Consider the following 21,915-nt stretch of genomic DNA (forward strand, 5'->3'; position numbering starts at 1 on the left):
AAACAATAAATACAAACTCAAGGTTAACCGCACCAAACTTGATTGCAGGAAATATGACTTCAGCAACAGAGTGGTCAGTGTCTACCTGACTCTGTGGTTTCTTCCCCAAACCCCAAAAACTTTAACCTTAGACTGTCTACTATTGACCTCACCCCTTTCCTAAGAGGTCTGTAGGGGACGTGCATAAGCGCATCAACATGCCTACTGTCCCTGTCCTATTGTTTTTTTATTTTTCTTATATGTACCCATTTCATGTATTCATAACTATGTATATACTTATACCCATTATCTTGTAAGCTATTGACAAATCAAATCAAATAATAAATAAATAAATAAAAAACGTACTTTCCAGCCTCTTTGGCATGTGTATAAATCCTAACGTCAGTGAGTCTCGTAAGTGTGAGGATTAGTCAAGAGACCGGCAGACCAGGATGGTCAAATCCTTGAAAAAAACATGGATTCCTACTTCAGAGCACAAGGCCATGTATCCTCGGACAGCATTGTGGTCATTCACTCATTCATCCCACTTTTTATATTATTTTTTTACTCATAACTCAAAACAACTAACAGATAACAGAGAGTTGGAAGGGATCTTGTAGGTCATCTGGTCCAACCCCCCCCCGCCGCCCAAGCGGGAGACCCTACACCATTTCTGACAAATGGCAGTCCAATCTCTTCTTGAAAGTCTCAAGTGATGCCGCTCCCACAACTTCCGAGGGCAAGATGTTCCATAACACATCCGACACACCTTCCTCCTCTTGTTTCACCCACAATAACACCCCTGAGAGGTGAGTTGGGCTGAGAGAGAGTGATTTGTCCAAGGCCAATGTTCCCAACAGGTTTCATCAACACAAAATTTGCTGAAAGACACACTGAGGCAGAACCCCCAAATATCATAAAGTAGTTAAAAAGAAATGAACAATTGAAAAGACCAAAGCTATTTGCCCAAGAGGAGAAAATAGAAACGCCCTATGTGGTCCATGGGTGTGGTGTGTCCTCACCCAACTTTGCATCACTGCTCTATCTCCTTCACATCATGAGTCCTCCTACTGCCATTCTCACCTAACTATAATGTGCCACCTGTACATTCTTGATTTAAAACCAGGAACAAAGAGAGTGTGATTGGTTGTTAGCTCTTTTGAAAGCATATTTGCATTAAGGGATTGACTTTTCTCTTCCTAAGATTTCTCTAGGCCTGGTGGAATTTAGCACCATGCTTATATCCCTCTGAAGTCTCCCTGTGAAGATTAGAGACAATTTAGATGGAGGAGAAATCCCATCATCCTGGATTTAATAAGCAATGGCTATCAAGTATTTTCAACTACCAGCTGCTGAAGTCACTAATGGATCCCTATCCAAAGGCCATGATGGTTATTGACTCAGCCCTTCTGGCAAAGTCTTCTGAAAGAAACTCCCATCTAATCAAGACCTAAAATGTGCTGAGTTACATTTGTACATATTAGGAGCAGATAATGACTTACACAACACACTTAGGCAAATCAAAGACCTAAGTGGCTACATTAATACAACTGACTAAACTTGGTTAGCTTTGGTTAGTGTCTCTCTCTCTTTCTCTCACCCACACACCCACACTTAGCAGGTTGCATAAACTCAAAATGTACCTGCCATTTGGAATGAGGTTCCTTTGAGATCCAGATGGCTTTTACCTGGGTAATGTTCTGGAAGGCTTTAAACCTGGATGCCTTCCCAGATCTTGGGGCAGGATAGATGAAATATACATCAGAGTCATACTTGCTGGCTGTGTTTGATGTATGGTGCAAATGTATGCATTGGTGTTAGTTATCTAGATTTTCTATCTTGTTGAGTTCTTTAATTGTATTTACTTACTGCATTGTATTTGCATTTCATTTTTTTTACAATGTAAGCCGTCGATCTGGAGTTGGGCAGCACTCAAGTCTAAACAATTTCACCAACCAGCATGTTGCAAATAGAACTAGAGCTGTCTCTTAACATAAGCGTGTGTGTGTGTGTGTGTGTGTGCCTATGTACCTTCACAGTTTTATTGGTTTGGCCATCCACAACAGTCCTAGTTTCCCATGTGCTCCCTTGGGAAAATTAATTGCCTACCCCTGCTCTAGAGCAGAGACCCCCAACCTTTTGGGCACCAGGGACCAGTTCCATGGAGTTTTTTTCCGGGACCACAGGGGGCGTGGTTTTATGTGCTGCCTGTGGATGGTGGTTCACTTGTTTGTGCAGCCTGGTTTCTGGAATGCTGTGGCCCGGTGTTGGGCCACATATTCTGACCAAGGCTTCCTGAGACCCTAATTAAGCAGGCGCTTAGCCCAAACAACTCTCATTTTATTTCAACGCTGGGAATTATGTTCATTCCCAGCCCGTAATGAGTCCCATAGTCTCTCAAGATTAAGCACCCACCTTTATCTCCTTTGAATTGCTGTGAACAACTAAAGTGCCAAATTAACTGTAAAAAGCCAAATGAAGTACAAAGTCCACACAGAGCTTCAAGGTTTCATCTGAACAGAACGAACTTTGCTTCCTGCAAAGATTTCTCTACCTTTGCACTTCCTTTATAACTTATGGGAGCGGCAATAACCTCCCAGCCTTACTCCTGAGTCACCCCTTTTGTTTCAGCTGCTCTTGCCTTCTAGCAGCACTGCGCATATGCTCACTGGGAACAGACTCCCCTTCTTCCTCTGCCTCACTGCTGCCAGATTCTGGAGGCTCCAGAGTCAGCACCCCACCTCCAGATGGTCCTGGCCCCATCTCTGCATCGGATGCAGGATCCTCGTCCAAGTCCTCCCCAGACTCCCAGGCTGGTCCCTGTTCCTCCCCACTGTCCGATTCTGCTGCCGTCTCCACAGGCTGCTGGCGAACCACAACACCACGGACTGGAGGTTGGGGCCCTTGCTTTAGAGGTTGAAACATTCTCCATATTTGGAAAAGAAGTTTTCTATTTACAACAATATAAACACAACTTACAGGACAGTACTTCACTGTTTAGGTGTTACTGATAGACATCCCTATGGGACTTGTTCTCAATGGATGATGTGCTTTTCCCCTGTACAAATGCATCGAGCAGTGTTTCTTCACTGTGGTAGCTTTAAGATAGGCGTGTGCATTTCAATCCTCACAATTCCCCAGACAGCATGTTTGCTGGGAGTTGAAGTCCACATATTTTGAAGCTGCCAAAGTAAAGAAACACGGCTGCACAGAGCTTTCATCAGAGAGAAATGAAAGAGATCGAGTTAAGAATGGTGGGGAAAAAAACATCCTTGGTTACGAAATCCCAAAAGGGAACATGAGAAAACAGAAAAGGTTTTTCTCAAATCAAAGCTTAAATACTTGATAAGGAAGTTATGAACCTTCTTAATGCATAAGGCCCCTTTCTCCCCTTAAAGTGGTCTAGCATTCAGAGAAACCAACTGAATCGAAAGTCTGCTTCTCTCCTAAAACAAGGGCGGACAGACAGGCAGGGTCGTCCTCTTGCAGGAAGAAAACAAAATTCCTTTCTCATCAAAATGTCACACTAGTTTGCATATGCAAAGCTCATAGCAGAGGCCCCAAAGACATTCCAAGGGGAATGTTAAGCGCATGGTTGCTTACATTGCTAAATCGTTAAGTTTCCAAAACACAAAGTACTTTTTCAACAGAGCCAGTTTACTGTAAAGGGAACATTGAAGGAAGGCTACAAAGGAAATGCCGAAGTATGGGGAAGTTAAATAGAAAAAAGAAGCAGTAATTTATCCAATTCAGAGCTGGGTCATCTTACTTGGCCTCTAGGCATATCCTCAAATTAATATGACTGTGGAGCTTATCAGACAAAGGCTGGCATTGCGGTAACATCACCAAAGCCATCGCTTCAGACTTCTGTTCCTGTTTTGGGCTTTGGGAAAGGTTAAAGAGTAACTTTTGTTTCTTAAATCAAGTGTTTCCCAACCTTGGCAAGTTTAAAATGTGTGGATTTCCAACTCCAGGAATTCCCCAACATTCCCCAAATCATCCCAAAAGCCTCCAAAAAGGGGAGGGGGGATGTAGGACTATTACTCTCATCTTTGAAAGGTCACCCTCAGGGCAGAAAGGTTGAATTGAACCAATGACAAACCATCACATGTGGTTTATTTTGGTTAACTGTAGTGTGTGCTTTGTAAACAACAGCAAAAGCACTTAGACTTATATACCCAGGGGTGGGCTTCAAAAATGGTAGCAAACGGTTCTCTGCCTGGTTGCTGGTGGCTGTGGCATGGTGGGCGTGGCCTAGTCATCATCCTGCACCATAATGGAGGTGGGTTTGCCCACCTTGGGCTCAGGCTTTCCTCGAGCCTCAGGAAAATGGCCTCCCCGGGCTCCGGAGGCTGGAAAGCCATTTCCGACCTTCCCGAACTTCCGGGAGGCCCATTTTTCGCCTTCCCCAAGCCTCCGCGCGAGCCCTGCACTTACCTGCATCCAAAACGGGCCACGTGGGGACTCGTGGGAGGGGCAGGGCGAGCCAGGAGTGGGATTTTGGGGTTCTCCGAAATTCAGAATCTTAGCTAGGGGCATTCCCAAACCTCTGCAAACCCCCAGCAGCCCAACCTCTTTAAGCAGTTTAATGTCAGCATATTGACCCCAACAATCTGGGTCCTCATTTTACCAACCTTGGAAGGATGATTTACGGCTGAGCATGTGTGTGCACGCAGTAAGTTTTGGTCACTGAAAATACCAGTTACAAAAACCATGATTTACTGTGACGACTGAATAGAATTGGAAAATTAAATGACTCCCCCCCCCCCCAAACAACACAAATTTTAACAAATATTTTATTTATTTATAAGTCATATTTACATAGCCACCCATCTCCCAATCAAGTGATTCTGGATGGCGTACAGTATGTTTCTTAAAGAAAAGCTGCCTTATGGATTATTATTTTTGTGGGGGGGAAGCATGCTAGTTATTGTAATAGAACCTTCTGCATTTTACAGAGTTAAGTTTCACAAGATAGGTTTCCTTTTGATATTTTCCTCTTAATTACTGTATACCAACCTTTAATTATATAAACTATAGCTGTTTTACAAAGAAGGGTGAAGCTAAACACAACCTTCCCTCCCAAAAAATACAACACCAGGTTGTAACAATACTCCAACATTTATTCTGCCATATAAGATAAGGTATCTCTCTAAAAATCAGCCACATATTCTCTCCTTACTACACATGCTTGACCTTCATATGAAAACCAAAGTGTCTGACCGCTGAGCTCAACTTTGGCACACTTTTTCAAATGCTATGTTATTTATAATTTGCAGAGATTTTATCTAGTGTAAATATCTAGAAATAAAACTGCACTGCAGCAAAGGTTTACTAAACGAAGCCAGACAAAGAAATAGCCAGCAGTGTGATTTTATTCTTTAATAGGTTAAGTTGCATAAAAAAGTTCCATTGAACTACACAAGAAAAGGATACTGTAATAGAATATATACGTAATCAATTTCCACCTAGAACAGTCTGAAACACTATGAAAAATCCATTGTGACTAAAATACTTATTCATTCATTTTCATAACATTCCAGGAAGTGAGAGAATCGTGAATGTACTTTTTATTGTCATTTATAGAAACACATGCAATCAGATACCTGATGAGGAAGACTATGCCTTGTTGAAGACCATGGCAAGAGACCAAAGCTTCATTAAAAATAAGCTAGTGGTCATAAATCAAGAACCTTGGTAGCCTTATTCTCAAAAGATTCCTGTTAGCAAGTCTGTCATGCAGCTTATTGGCTGTGCCATATGACACATACAGGAAACAATTCAAGGGCTGGAATTCCCCTTTTAAAATGTGCTTATGCAAAATGGAACTATTTCTGCCGGGATTCCCCTGGACAGAAAGCCCCTAATGTTCTTGAACTCTCTGTACCTAAATCGAATGGATCTTTTTGTTTCAAAGTCTTAACTCTACAAAACCAGATTTAAAATGAATGGTGTTTATACAGAAATAAACACCAATATTGATTTTATGCATGACCAGTGGTATTTTTCCCATCTTGTGATAACCATAAGATAGTAAAAAAAAAAAAAAATCCCTTTTAATTTACTCTGGGGCATTTTGTCCAAAATGAAAGCTTGCTTTGACCTGGAATTTAGAAGAAAAAGATTCATGTTTACTTATTTCAAAATAATCCTATCAACTCATTAAGCAGCCATATGCAAATCTTTCAGCTCGACTCTTACTGAAATGATGAATGTAATACTGCCAGCTATCCATCTATGTGCTTTTGAGCACTGAGAAAAATCATCAGGATACAATTACTATTTTCCTAACCATCCACCTCATACCAATAAGCATTTAAGCCCTACTAGTGGCCCACACAGAGATCAAGTTTGAGTTATTTAAGGCATGCATGTAAGTATAGATGGGATACATACATACACACACAGCTGACACCAACCATGTTTAACCCTTGGAAAAACTGAAGTTAAGGAGGACCACCTCCCCTTAATACAGTGCCCAAAATGTGACAAAATTCATAGTAGTACCTTAAAACTTTGGCTCAAATGACTTATATATAGTAACTCAAGCCAGAACAATAAGGAATTCAGCAATGCAGAATGTTTGGAGCCACACCACATTTTAACCCAATTTCTGAATCTAAGCATGTCTAAGGCAGAGCAAGGTAAAAAAAAGAGGACCAATGTGTAAATGCCATTGTGTGGGACTTTAAACTGAAGCTGGTAGTATACAGAGCCCAGATCAAGAGGAAGCTAAGGCGGTGGTAGAAAACAGCTCTGAAATAATTGCTCCAGAATGACTCATCATTCTATGAGAAGGAAGCTGGTATCTCCTTAGGGTCACTGGACACATTATGAGGCACAGTGAGTGCAGAACTGCAGGCTATTTCTGCTGACTGCTAGAAATTTGGCAGTTCGAATCTCACCAGGCTCAAGGTTGAATTCGTCCTTCCAAGAAGGGTAAAATGACGACCCAGATTGTTGGGGGCAATAGATGGACTCTGTAAACACCTTACACTGTAAGCGGGTATATAAGTCTTAAGTGCCATTGCTATTATAGTCTGCTGCTCTCTTGGGTCCAAATCAAGAGGTCAAGCTGTGAAGTCACTCCAGCAGGAAGCATTCAAACACTGGCCCACCGAATTGAGCTCGAGAGCATTTCAACCTACCAAAATCCGTTTTGCAATGCATGCCTTTAGATTTTCTCATTCCTGGGCCTTCGTCCAACGTTTAAGACACATGCAAAACGTGGGCAAAGGGACAAATTCCCTCCTGCCTATTTCCAAAAAAGCTGGTTATTTCCCCATCCCCACCACCTCTAAGTCTCGATGCCATCCATGGCTTATCTGTCCATGGGCACACTGCCTGCCCCACAGTCCTGCAGCCTGAAATCGGTGGTCCTCGACGGTGGGTCTCTTAGCAGAATTGATGATGATGATGATGATGATGATGATAAAAGAGAATGGAAAGCGAAGTCCCTCCAGGACTCGGAGACGTCACGGTTCTTACTCCCGCCCCCAGCCTACTAAGGAGATTCGTGTTTTTTCCCCATCTCGGTTCAGAAATTACTCTTTTTCGAAGTTCCCACGACCCACGGGACTTTCCAAAAAGTTAACTAAAAAAAAAACCTCTGCAAAGAGGTACGCTCGGAGGTCATCCTATTAGGAAAATTCTGGATTCATTTGCAGTTCAGATCAGGCTCCTTTTCCCGAAGAGGGAATTGGAATTAGTTGAAAAATAAACCACAACGCCAATAACGAAGCCACCCCTCCCTGCCAACCCAGTCAGCGCATGCGCACCCAGAAGAAGCCACACGCCCTTTGTTATGCACCGTCAGGCCGTCACGGAGACTTAAAAGGCTCCTCCCTCTGTTCTTTCCCTTCCAATGGGACGCGGGGCGGAGCCGTGTTTCGAGGTTCCGTTTTTCTTGGCCCGCCCCCCCAAACCGGGCGGAGCTTCGACTCAACGGCTTGATGGTTTGACGTCCTTCCTGATAATCCTCTTCCCCCGCCCCCCCCTCCCCACCCCGTCCCACTTCGCCACGCTATATATAAAAAGTTTGCGCTCGCCCTTCGCTTGAAGACTAACCATCGGCTGCGGCGGTAAGTGGGGGCTGCGCACGCGTGGGGCGGCGTGGGAGGGGTTTGCTGGGGCGGCGTCTCTGTGGAAACGTCTCGCGAGGGAGGGGGCGGGGCCCTGAGATATTGGGGTGTTCTTCTTTGTGTGTGTATATTTAGTGTACATCTATAGTGTGTGTGTGTATATATATATATATATATATATATATATAACACACACACACACACACATTATATATACATTATATATGTATATATATAAATATGTATACATGTATATGTGTGTATATATATATATATATATATATGTATGTGTATATATATATGTATGTATGTTTGTTTGTTTTCTTAAGTTTTCGTGGGTACTTACATGTATGGTATTCAGCTTTGTTCGGGTATTTTCCCACATCATTATAGTTGTGCTTTTAAAGTTGTAGCAACATTTCGGCAGAATCTCATCTGCCATCATCAGCCTTCTGTATTGTGTTAGTCTGTGAGTCAGACTTTTACAGTTGTTTCAGTTTTAAATTTGGTTGTTTCAGTTTTAAATTTGTTCTGTATTGTGTTTGTGTGTATGTATGTATGTATGTATACATATATACATATACATATACATATACATATACAATATACAACATATATACGTATACATATACATTATATATATATATATATATTATATATATATATATATATATATATATATATATATATATATATATATATATATATATATATATATATACACACACACACACACACACACACACACACACACACACACACACACTCTCTGAATTTCTACTTCTCTTTTAAGTCTGCCTTTTTAGTGTATCCTAAAATATTTCATTTTTCTAGGAGAGGGGGTGGGTTATAACTTCCAACAAGTGTATACATATATATAGTGTGTACACACATATATACACACACACACATATTGTGTGTGTGTGTGTGTGTGTGTATTCCAACTTGCTGATTAGCCATTTTCTGGTTGCACATAAAGCCTTGAGCTTTAACTGAGTAAGAGTTGTATAAGTGCAGCTGCTTAATAAGCACAAGTTGTGAACCCCGCCTCTGAGACTTGGGGGCTCCCTTTGCTTTTGAGGTGGAGCCTTGCTTGACCCCCCTATGCTAAGCGAGGTTGGAGCATTTGAGCATTGGGAAAGAAGACCACCAGGAAATCTCAAGGCTACATCCTGAAGAAGACAATTGTTGTTCTTTCGCTCCCCAGCCCCCAAATAAGAGGGTTGCATCTGTGCCTGGGTAGCATAGAATGGCAGCTTTCATCAGTATATCCGGCGGTCACAATCCTAAAAGCTGCACTCCTGCCACATCTGGAGGATTATATGTTTTAAGATAAGCACTTAGACTTGTATACCATTTTTCAGTGCTTTACAACCCTCTAAGCTGTTTACAGAGTCAGCCTATTGCCCCTGACAATTTGGGGCCTCATAATGAATACTGGATCTGAAGATAATTGTAGTGAATTGACCAAAACCAATCTAATGATTTCTAGTTGCATCAGGTTAGGTCTTCCACAGTTCCCAGGTGCCTGGGAATAGATTATTAGGGGTATACCCTGATACATTTGGAGAGGTTCATGTTGGGAAAGTTGTCTAAGGATGTTGAAGTCTGTGTATCTTTCTAGAAACAAGTCTGTCCTTACTGATAAGCTTCTTAGGAGCTTTCAGGGTTTCCCTGAATACAGTTTCAAAATGTTTTTTATGAAGTTGTCTAGAATTATTAGGACAAGGATATAGCATATATTTTTCTATAAAGACAGAAAAGTGAGATTCAAATGTCATCTTCAGAGATAGGATATCCTGATCCTTTAGAAGATGAAATTTCTGATAATGAATAACCAGTGGGTAATTCTCAATGCCCAGAGTTACTGGATTTAGATGGGTATAGGAATTAAATAAAATTGATTAAAGATGCAGAAACATTACTGCTTTTGATCATGTATTTAAGACTATTACTGTAATTTTAACAAAAAATCAGCTGGTTATGATTATGATATAGCAAATAGCTTCACTTGATGGTAATCTGTCTCTTTTTATACAATCACACTAGTCCTACTGATCTGCTCAATTAAGATTTCTATAATTATATTTGTTTCCTAGCAATTACTCCACACACAACAATATTGACAGAGTATTGGTAGCTTAGGGTTGAAATGAAGGAGTCCTTTGTGCTCTCTGAATTTGGTTGTTTTCTTCCAGATGTTTCATTACCCAAACTGGGTAACATCATTACTGTTACCTGGTTGGATAATGAAAAGTCTGCAAGAAACCAACCAAGCTCAGAAAGCACAAAGGATCCCTAATTACAACAAGTTTCCTCATAAGTTATTCTCTGTGCTTTTGATATTCATCTGATCGCCAGATGAATTTGTTATAATACAAATCTAATAATAGCTACTCTTCATCCTCTGCTTTCCATTGAGTATCTTGTTAAGTTTATATTAGACCAGGGGTCTTCAAACTTGACAGCTTTAAGACTTGTGGACTTCGACTCCCAGAATTCCTTCTCCAGTCATGTTAGCTCAGGAATTCTGGGAGTTGAAGTCCACAAGTCTTAAACTTGCCAAGTTTGAAGACCCTTGTATTAGACCATTACAGTTGTATACAATCTTAATTATGATTACTCACTGTCTATTAAAGAGGTAAGAGCTTGATAGAAGGTAGATCCATTCTTCATTTTCCAGTTCCAGTCTTTAATGTAGGACATAAGTAACACAACAAAGGTTACTTAATAGGTTTTCCATTTGTAAGTCTCTATACTTCTAAATGTTTTGCACTGCCAGTTCACCCTGAATTGCCGGTTTCTGTGTTGGGTTACACCTATTCTGGATCTTTATTATAATTATTTGTTGACAGTTGGCATAAAAGTTTAATAAATTATTAACTTGCCTGAACCTCATTTACATTTGTATCCTAAAGTATATTTATCATTTTGGTTTGGCTTCATATGAAACTATTCCTTTCCACCTCTTCTCTAAATAAGATATGCATATTCATTATTGCTTTTATAATTAGACAAAAGGGATCAAACACACGTGTGTTGTGTGCCAAATTAAAGTGATTCTTGCCATTACAGAGATCAAAAATTGGGTTAGTCTAAACAGATTTCTGCAATTTCTTTTTGGGAAGTCAAGAATAGCCCATCTGATTCTAGATCTAAGTGTTTTTGACTGCAGTTCTATCAACTGGTATTAGCCACACTGACTGCCACAAAGGTGTACCAGTAGATGTTTAGAAAGCACTAGATCAGGACTGGGCAACTATGACAACGGTAGACTCAGTAAATGTGGGAGTTGAAGTCCCACAGGTCTTGAAGTTGGCATAGTTGCCCATCCCTGCACTAGATGATCTGGCCCTGAGGCAGATCTTTTTTAGTTTACTATAGCAACTTTAAGGAGGCTGAAAATCCAGGGTTATTTTTGTAACATGGACAAAAACAGAAGACAGCTGTTGCCTTCTAGTGATACCTAAAATGCACAGTTGAGTTAAAGTTATCTAGAGGAAATTGTAAGTATAAGTTTAAGATACTAAAGAGTGTTCAGAGCTATGTAGTCAACCTGAGTTTTAGAAGTTGAAGTTTGAAGATTTAAATTTGCAAAGTTTGAGTAACTCATCTGTAAATTGATGATTTAATATAGATACAATAGGATTTTGTGCACTTCTAGTCTTTTGTGACTGATGATTCAAAAGTTTTAAATTTTTAATCTAAAAATGTTATAACCATGGAATAAAGCTTAAACTTTATTTCTAATATATGCATTATTTATAACACTTTACATGCAAAGTTAATTGTTTAAAGGAGCTTATGTATTTTTCTTTTCATGCAGGTTTCAGTAACCCGAAAAAACATATTTTTCATTTTTTTTGTAAAAATTTCTCCTTGTGAATACCATATTGCATTATGGCTGCTTAAGCCCTTTGAAGGGACTAGAGTCTGAAGTTTGGGAGATAATTTTGTGCATACATATTTAAATCGGTTTTTGCCAATATGCAGAACAGCTGCATCCACTTATCAAACATCTGCAATAATATTTTGGTTAATGAATTTAAACTGCTGTTTTGGGTTCGACTCCATAAACTTATTAAATTCAGTAATCCTTTAATAATAATAATGCAGCCTGACTGAAAATTCACTACAGTCTTAAATGAGAATGTAAAAAAGACAACAATCCAAGCCTTTTAAGAGCTTTTGGTGACCAAATTCAAATTTCACTGATATGTGTCAGGATAAAATTTTGAGGATTTTTTTGTGGCGTATTCCTGAGTGAAATGGTATATTGATAAGAAAAAAACGGTTCCTTATTGTAAGGAGAGGTATTCAAAGATATGCATTTGATCTAAGCTGGCTTTTCTGTAGTACCATACAGATACTCCCTCTTAGAACCATTATTTTGACTTTGCTCTTTCACAAATAAAAGTTTAAAAAATATTCCTCCATTATTTTATTTGGAAAGAATTGAGATGCCCCATTTATACAGACTTATAATTAAAGCCTTAATTCTTTCTTCAAACTTCCTTTATTTTAAATATGCTCCTCCCTCAATTTAGTAAGACTTATGTAATTATAGAAGAAAAAGGAACTATCATATTTTAAACAAGTCTGGATTGTGAACTGGGAACAAATTACCCTATCAAAAAGGAACTACTAAAGTCAAGTAATAAAAAAGATAAGCATTGCATGTAATGTTAACTTTCAGGTTTTTATTTTATGATGGCCTGGAAGTTGATAAGAATTGCACAAAATTATCTCCCAAACTTCAGACTCGTCCTTTGCTCCTCTCCTGTTTTATCTTCATCATGAATGTTATTGGCTCATTTCTGCCAAAACTGAAGAATGATGCAGAAGTGACAGAACTGAAGTATGACTTATCGTGTGAACTCTACAGGATGTCTACATATTCCACTTTTCCACCGAATGTGCCAATATCTGAAAGGAGTCTTGCTCGAGCTGGTTTCTATTACACTGGTCTGAAAGACAAAGTGAAATGTTACAATTGTGGCTTAATGTTGGATAACTGGAAAAAAGGTGACAGTGCCCTGGAGAAGCATAAACAACTCTACCCCAGTTGCAGTTTTGTTCAGAGTCTGACTTCAGTGACTAGCCTTGGATCCTCATTTCGTTCTGCCTTTTCACCTCCAGCTATCTCTGGACTTCACTTTTCACATTCTTCAATGCAAGCATTAAGTTTGGGTCAAATTGGGTATTACAGTGGAAGCTTTTCCAATTTTCCTCATAATCTAGTTACATCTGGAGGAGTGGAAGATCTGTCACATTTGAGACGAAAGGCTTTCAACCCTATGATGAGCACAGAAGAAAGCAGATTACTCACTTTCAAGGCATGGCCCTTGACATTTTTGTCCCCATCTTCTTTAGCCAAAGCCGGGTTTTATTATGTAGGACCTTCAGACAAGGTGGCTTGTTTTGCCTGTGGTGGTCAGTTGAGTAATTGGGAACCAGAGGACAATGCTATATCAGAACATCAAAGGCATTTCCCAAACTGTCCTTTTGTGGAACAAATTCAGAACAGTTCAAGTTCGGCTGGCTTTAATTTGGGCATGCAAAACTACGTAGGCCGTTTCAAAACCTTCAAAAATTGGCCAGTTACAGTTCCGGTTCACCCACAGCAACTGGCAGATGCTGGCTTCTATTACGTGGGTAAGCACTTGTTCTTTCATGTTTTGGATTTAATCTGATTTTTCAACAGTTGAAATTTACCGTTTGTCTTTCTGTCTGATTACTTCATGAAATGTTTGTTGTTAAGGTCGCAGTGATGATGTCAAATGCTTCTGTTGCGACGGTGGACTCAGGTGTTGGGAGACCGGGGATGATCCATGGGTGGAGCATGCTAAATGGTTTCCAAGGTATCCTTCATTTTTTTTAATGTAATAAAAAAGAGGTTATTGTAATACTTTTGTCCTATTGAAAGTAGAACTGTTTCTCTGAAAAGGTTTCCTCAGTGAGATCTATTTTAACGTTACCATGAAGGTACATGGAAAGCTTCTGTATTAATATGAAGCACCTTTACCATGTATGCTTTTATTACTCCCTTAGCTTGAAAAGTGATTTGTGAGGGAACATTGCTATTCAAGAAAGGAATCTAAAATTTTGGGAGAACACATGGAATTATTAGCTGTCATAACTTGTGTACAATTAAACTTTAAAGCTGGTCAGAATTATCTGAAAATGGCTTGAAAAGAATTGTATTTTTCTGGAGATACTGAGTATCTTTAAAACAGTTGTGCCTTTAACCACTGAGATCTGACTGCATATTATTCAACCAGTCACCTAGATAGAGCTGCCATATATTGCTGGAGAAAAATGTATGGGTGCTTTACTCATTTGAGAAGAGGTTGTTCGTACACAATTTTTTGCACAGCCATAATGAAAACATGCTGTGGGAGAAATTTTGCCTGCTTGCCTGGAGCATATTCTTAGCTGAAAAGCAAGATATTGAATATTGATTCAAGAATGAAAGCATTCTTACTGTAGCTATTTCGAAAGCTATTTTCAAAAGTTCTGTTGGGTTAAGTTAAACAATGCTTATATTTTTTAAAGAACACTAGATACTGAAGTATTTAACAAAGCTGTTTTACCTAAGTTCTAATCATGTATTGTAGTGATTGGGTTGCATTCTGAACAACTGATGTTAGATATTTTTAAAAAATAATAATCCAGAGAATGGAATAAAGAACTACTTTTGGCCCATGGCCAAAAAACTTTAGGAATGAATAAAATTTTGGCTCACCATTCTAAGGCTCTGGGCCAAACAGCTCTTAAGATAGGGCTTGTACAAAATTTCAGTTCTTGATTTCTAATACATTGCATCTAATAAAGATTCCATTTGTAGTGAAGATGTTTGGCACTAATAATTTTGGGATTATTTTGAGATGTAATAAACAGGATATAAACTGAATATAAAATAAAGACTATATATTTAACTGCCATCTCCCTCATAGAGGAGATTAATTAGTTTTGGTTCTCTCTGTTGATTGGATAATATTTTTCACATCTAAATTCCATTTTTGACAGCTTGACTATATTTAATGCTTCAATGTATTGTCCTGGGTAGGTTTTAATAAATAGATTTTTGGCCCACTAAACAGATCACAATGTCTAATATTCTTAGAAGAGCAGATATCCTCCTGCATATTAAAACTTAAGCTTGGTATACTTTTCTTCTAGTTGTGAATACCTGATTTATAGGAAGGGTCAAGAGTTTGTCCACCAAGTTCAAGCAAGGTATCCTCATCTTCTTCAACAGGTATGCAAGTACTGTTGCATTTTCAGTATGATGTGCTTTTTCTTTTGCAGCATAGTATGCACATTTGTTGAGAGAATTAACCCATTTTCAAAATTGTATTTGAACTTTATCTGTTCAGACAGTACTTTGAGGTAGGAGTGAAGGTTTAGACTTACAGCCCCTTTACTTATATTGTCTCTGGCAAGGACATCACACTGTGGTTTTGTAAAATAACAGTGCAATGGATTTGTTTCAGGCTTTCACCAAGATCACAGAGGCTGTGAAATAAAGCATTATAATGTGAAACCATCTGCTCCTAGACTGTTTTGATAGAGTTAAAAGATTGACGATAGAATTAAAAGATGATAAGAGTTAAAAGATTGAGTGATAAAGGCTATAAATATGCTGCCAAATCACAGCCTGTAAACAAGTTATATAAAATTGGATAAATAACAGGCATGAGCTGTGTTGGCTGTTGTGGACAGGCAGTACAAGTAGCATTTGACTTGCAATTGGTTGCTTAGCAACTGTTTGAAGTTGTGATGGACCTTCCCAGGGTTATTACAACCCAGATTCAAAATTCTGGTGGATTCCCCCCACCCCCAGTCACATGATTGTACTTTGGATGGTTGGCAACTGCTCTGCATTTACAGCTATTGGCAGCATCCTGTGGTCACATGACTGATTTATGGGTTTGTGGTTTTTTTTTGCTGGAAACTGGTGTTTGTTTCTGGCTTCAGCAAAAAATGCCCATGGTGGACAATGATTCACTTAAAGTCCTCTGTGATTCACATAACAACTGCAGTTGAAAAGATCTTAAAATCAGGTGCAGTCGCATGGTAACCTGCTTAATGACTAGCATGACATGACCATAATTCAGAGTTCAGTTATGATCATAACTATCTGTACCTGATTAATTTTGCACATTATTACACAAACGGCAACATTGTTTATAATGAGCGAGGATCAAGTGCAATGTAGCATGGCATTTTAATCAAAGTACGTGCAGATATTTAGGGTGAAGATCGGGTGGGATTCAATTTTTTTAACAACTGGTTCTGTGGGCATGGCTTAGTTGGTAGGCATGGCTTGGTGGTAATGTGACCAGCTGAGTGTGGCCAACTCAACATCACTCACATCGACTTTAAATGGTCACTCCACACAAGCAAAGTACCAACAAAGGAGGGGAAAAAAACTCCAGAGAAGTTCCTGAGACAGGAAGTCTAGTCCTGCCAAGAATGTAAAAAAGGTTAACGGAGAGGCAGTTTCTGTAAGCAACACCGGAATGTTTCCTTCCTGCCTTCCTTACAGGATTAGGCCAGTAATTTCTTCTAACAATCGGTTCTCCGAATTGCTTAGAATGTTAACAACCGGTTCTAGCGAATAGGTGCAAACCTGTAGAATCCCACCCCTGGCGAAGATTCACCAGTTCCTCCACTTAGTGGCACCCAGATAATTTGGGACTACCACCTGTGGACAGTTCTCAAATGTTGCAGCTTCAATCTATCCGTGGAATTGTATTGAGAAAGATTGGCTAAATGTATTACTGTTAGCAAACTCTTTGTGAACAATGGATCCTTTCAAAAAGCAAACATTTCCCTCTAAAAATCTGTTATTTTCTGTGTGTTTCTGTTGTAGTTGTTATCCACTGCAGATATACCTGTAGATGAAAATACAGAAGTACCAAGTAAGTTTTTTTATTTGTTTGTTTTGTGCCTTTGGGTTAGAGTTGACTCTTGGTGATTACCTGCATAAGGTCCCTAGAGGTTTTCAGATAATTTTCCATTGCCTCCTTCCTAAAGCTAAGAAAGAATGACTGACCCAGGGTTACACAGCTGGTTTTGTGGCCGAGGCAGGACTATAATGTCATGTCTCCTGATTTGCTAGTCCACTCCTTGTAACAACAACGCCAAACTGGCTCATCAGAATTTTGATAGCATTTATAAAATTGGCATGGGAATGTAACACTAGGATGTTAACACATTTATCCTTGGTGGTCTGTAGCAGTTCGATTTTGTTATTCTTACTAACTTAGTAAGATATTTTGTTGTGGTTTTTAAGTCAAACATCCTGAAGCTGACCATTCAAATTTAAACTTAAACCAGAAACATACAATTTTGCAATAAAATCAAGTTGCACTATAAAACATAAGTGAAAATGAACCTGTTTTAGCTGCTTGTTTAAAATCTGGTTGTCCTTTTGGGTGGGGGGGGGGGGGGGGGGGGGGGGGGGGGGGGGGGGGGGGGGGGGGGGGGGGGGGGCCATCCCCCTTGAGCCCCCCCCCAGATTCACCAGAGCTTTTAATATCATCAAAGCCCTCTGGTGGTGAATATGATTATATTTTTTTCCAAATTACCATATCTATACTATCTGTTGAGGAGACTAAGTTTAAACCTAAAAGCAATCGGTATAATTCAGTAGTATATATAAAGCCTGAATTATGACTTTTCCAAGCAGTAGGACTAATGATGCTGACATGAATCTGCAAGAGAATAGGGAATAGCAAACTAAATTGACTCAGGATATGGCATCTTCATATACTCACATTCTATATTTGAAGAATGTAGCTGGAACACATGCCTTTTTTTTAGGAAACAGATCTTGGTTTTGCAGTATCTTAGATGTGAGATCCAGCACAGAAGTGATTCTTTTTCATTTGTCTGATGTTTAATTATTTTGAACCCAGTAAGATAGTGATATTTCAAGAAATAATGCTAGAATGTTTTTCTCTGAATAGTTATTCGTTTTGAACCTGGTGAAAATACTTCAGAAGATGCTGTCATAATGAAAACACCCATGGTTGAAGCTGTTTTGGAGATGGGATTCAACAGAAGACTGGTCAAACAAACCATTCAGAGTAAAATCTTAACAACAGGGGAGAATTACAAAACAGTAAACGATCTTGTGTCTGACCTTATTAGTGCAGAAGATGAGAAGAAAGAGGAGGAGAAGGAGGATCCATCAGAAAAAATGACATCGGGTATATAAAAGTTTCATTGCTTCAGTTTGATGAATTCTGCTGCTTGAGTCAAATACCCCTTTATTCATCTTGGATGGGGCATTTTCAAAATCTAATGAACTCTGATAACTAGAGAGACCACAGCATTTTCATTCAAAGTTATTCACATTAGCCACAAATATTGGAGAGCCAGAGTAGTTAGAAGACCCTCAAAATAGATTAAGCCATTTTTTTAGAACTAGAAAGAATGCAGAGAAGACCAACAAAGATGATTAAGGGACTGGAGGTTAAAATATATGAAGAATGGTTGCAGGAACTGGATATGTCTAGTCTGATGAAAAGAAGGACTAGGGGTGACATGATAGCAGGGTTCCAATATCTCAGGGGCTGCCACAGAGAAGAAGGAGTCAAGCTATTCTCCAAAGCACCTGAGGGCAGGACAAGAAGCAATGGGTGGAAACTAATCAAAGAGAGAAGCAACTTAGAACTAAGGAGAAATTTCCTGACAGAACAATTAATCAATGGAACAACTTGCCTCCAGAAGTTATAAATGCTCCCAACACTGGAAGTTTTAAATAAAACATTGGATAACCATTTGTCTGAAATGGAGTAGGGTTTCCTGCCTAAGCAGGGGGTTAGACTAAAAGACCTCCAAAGTCCCTTCCAATAGTGTTATTGTATTCTAAATATTTAGATGAGCCTAATGGAGATCAGGTCAGATTCCAAACTTTGCAGTGTGAATGCATCGTGGAGCATACGTAACAAGTTTTCTGAAGAATTTGGTTTGCATTATTTTCAAAGGGAACCTGTTATTATATTTACAAACCTTCATGCCATAAATAAAGTAGCTCAAGACTTTGTCCTGTAAGTCTTAATAGCTGCCTGGACATGTTTGTTACCATTGTGACTCATCAAAGTAGCATTTGTGAAACTTTCTACCTATATTCTGTCTGTTCTTTTTCCAAGATGTTAGGGCAGAGGGAAAAAAACACATAGAACTTTTAAAGGGCTTAGCCTGATTAATATAGATGCTGTCAGTTTTCTAACACATATGTGTATAGTAGAACCTCTTGACAACACAGTTGCTATAGTTTTGTGATGATTGAATACAAGGCAGTTTCTCATATAACAAGGGGCAAAATAACTTCTCATGCCAACTTAGGATGTTACAAGAATGGCTGTATTGTTTACATACATTGGAGCCAAAATAGAGTTATTAGCTAATGGGAGAGGGTGGTGAAACTCTGCAGCTGCCAAAACATGCAGTAATTAATTTGTATTATTATTTTTAAATAATTAGTACTGTCCAGTAGCTGGATATATTTATATAATATATTGATTCATGTCAATTGTATATGTCAGTTTCACCAGCATACTAAATGCTATGCTATTATGCTAATTTATGTGCCATTGTAGGATTCATATTTTTAAAGTAAATTGGAGTTTAAATTTAAAAATGGTGTTAAAAAGTTCCTTTCAACAAAGGTGGTGGATCTGTTGGATTTTGTGAATCTGGAAAACTGTATGGTTTTATGAGGTTAAAAAAAAACAAAACTGCATTATATTCATGATACACCCATTGTGCCCTTCCTCTGGATAAGTTCAGAACCTGGGAAATGTCCATTCTTCTGCTAAAGCTGCTAATAAAAAGGTTTCTCTGTGTCATATTTTCATTTCTTATATTTTAGATCTGGCCTTAATCAGAAAGAATCGAATGGCATTGTTTCAGCATTTGACATGTACGCTCCCTATCCTGGAAAGTTTATTAAGTTCCAAAGTAATAAGTGACCAGGAATATCAAGTTATTAAACAAAAAACCCAGACATCTTTGCAAGCTAGAGAACTGATTGATACCATCTTGGTGAAAGGAAATTCTGCAGCAGATATATTCAGAAATTGTTTGCAGGAGTGTGATCCTGCATTATACAAGGATTTGTTTGGTGAGTTTCTTAGATAAATGCTTTGAATTGTCATTTTCTTGAGGAGTGGTAACTTTGGTCAAGTATAGTGGATTTATGAATTTTTATAGGTAAGAGTTGCAAACAGTTTTATTCCTCTTAAATGAAACAGATAATGCAGAAGAAATTCTGTGGATTAGACTTCCCAAAAGTAATTCGCTGTTATGCTAATAATTGTTGGGGGGGGGTTAGAGTTTATCTGCATTCTAATGAATCTGAGGTAATTTGTTACTTGATCTAACAATATTTAACTTACTTTCTTTAGTGGAGAAGAATATGACATACATTCCAACAGAAGATGTTTCAGGTAAACAATTTACTAAATAGACATGAGTGGCATTTGGAATATAAGGATTGCAATGTTTTTTGTTTTTTGTTTTTTAAAAAAAACAGGTTATGATGAAATAGCTCATAATAGGAGTTACAAATGTTTATAAAATTGAGCTGGGTTAATATTTTGAGTATTTCAAAATTTAGTTTGATCAGAAGGATGCACATGGACTGGGAAATCTTTGGGCCTGAAATAGAATATTCTTCCTTTCTTCAGTAGAGTGTCTCAACATAAGTTGGTGATAGGATCCAATCTGGGTCAGTGACATATTCTGGTGAGACAGAAGTTCTCTGAGGATGGGCTCCAGCACGAGTCCAAATGCTCAGAAGACAAAACCTCTGGTCCCGGTGAACGACCCAGATTGGATCTGGCAACATTATCCTGGCACATGTATATTTGCCTTCATTCATACATTTGATTGGATTTAGGAAGGGTTGCAAATGCAGGGAAGTGAGGAATGCCTTTCTTCTTTATTAAAATAAAAAGCCTAGTTCAAAATGTTATTTTTGTATAGATAATAAAGAGTCTTTAATTGCAGGCTTACCTATGGAAGAACAACTGAGACGGTTGCAAGAGGAGAGAACTTGCAAAGTCTGCATGGACAAGGAAGTGTCCATTGTCTTCATCCCCTGTGGCCATTTGGTTGTTTGCAAGGAATGTGCCCCTTCCCTTAGGAAATGCCCTATATGCAGAGGAACCGTCAAGGGTACAGTGCGGACATTTCTTTCGTGAAGACAACCAACTATGCTATTTCTTTTTCCAAGGAAACATTTTCATGCTTCCTGAACGACACTAAGCTAATTCACAACATCTTGATGCTTCAAGTATCTGCAAAATACAGTCTAAGCTGCAGCTCAATATTCTAATGAAGGACACAAAGTTGATGGCGTTTGAGGTCAATGATCCCTCAAGTATTTGGGGATCTGGATAAGCTGACACTTTTTAGGACATAATTTCATAATGGCTTGGAGTGACATAAAGTGAATGATGATTCGTGTGTTAATGTTTGCTACTGTTAAGTAAAAGAAGCTGTTGAGCCATGGTGGTGCAGTAGTTAGAATGCAGTACTGCAGGCTACTTCTGCTGGCTGACTGCAGTTTGGCAGTTCAGTTCTCACCAGACTCAAGGTTGACTCAGCCTTCCATCCTTCCGAGGTCGGTAAAATGAGGACCCAAATTGTTGGGGGCAATATGCTGACTCTAAACCACTTAGAGAGGGCTGTAAAGCACTGTAAAGTGGTATATAAATCTTAAGTGCTATTGCTATTTATGATTTGAAAAGTCTGGAAAGATTGCTTGTTGTAACTTGTTGACTAGTTGAAAATATTTTATTTACAATAAATAAAACTTCGTTGTGGTTGAAACAAA

At 38.9% G+C, this 21,915-nt stretch overlaps 1 protein-coding gene across 1 annotated transcript; it reads left to right on the forward strand.

The window, feature by feature from the left end:
• The first annotated feature begins 4,772 nt into the window (after nt 1-4,772).
• On the forward strand, nt 4,773-21,915 carry LOC113417299 (putative inhibitor of apoptosis). Its single transcript, XM_026675610.2, has 9 exons — nt 4,773-8,060; nt 11,887-13,715; nt 13,822-13,921; nt 15,243-15,321; nt 16,939-16,987; nt 18,038-18,280; nt 19,948-20,199; nt 20,483-20,524; nt 21,087-21,915. The coding sequence occupies exons 2-9, from the start codon at nt 12,743-12,745 to the stop codon at nt 21,278-21,280; spliced, it is 1,932 nt and encodes a 643-aa protein (XP_026531395.1). The 5' UTR covers nt 4,773-8,060; nt 11,887-12,742; the 3' UTR covers nt 21,281-21,915.

The sequence above is a fragment of the Notechis scutatus genome, chromosome 5, assembly GCF_049901735.1.
Source record: "Notechis scutatus isolate UNSWTSFEM ecotype Mainland chromosome 5, rNotScu1.2, whole genome shotgun sequence".
Taxonomy (NCBI): Eukaryota; Metazoa; Chordata; class Lepidosauria; order Squamata; family Elapidae; genus Notechis; species Notechis scutatus.

Coding starts and splice junctions, on each gene's coding strand:
- LOC113417299 (XM_026675610.2), top strand. CDS start 12,743: ATGTTAACTTTCAGGTTTTTATTTTATGATGGCCTGGAAGTTGATAAG. Junction 13,716..13,821: donor TGCTGGCTTCTATTACGTGG/GTAAGCACTTGT, acceptor TTTGTTGTTAAG/GTCGCAGTGATGATGTCAAA. Junction 20,525..21,086: donor TCCAACAGAAGATGTTTCAG/GTAAACAATTTA, acceptor CTTTAATTGCAG/GCTTACCTATGGAAGAACAA.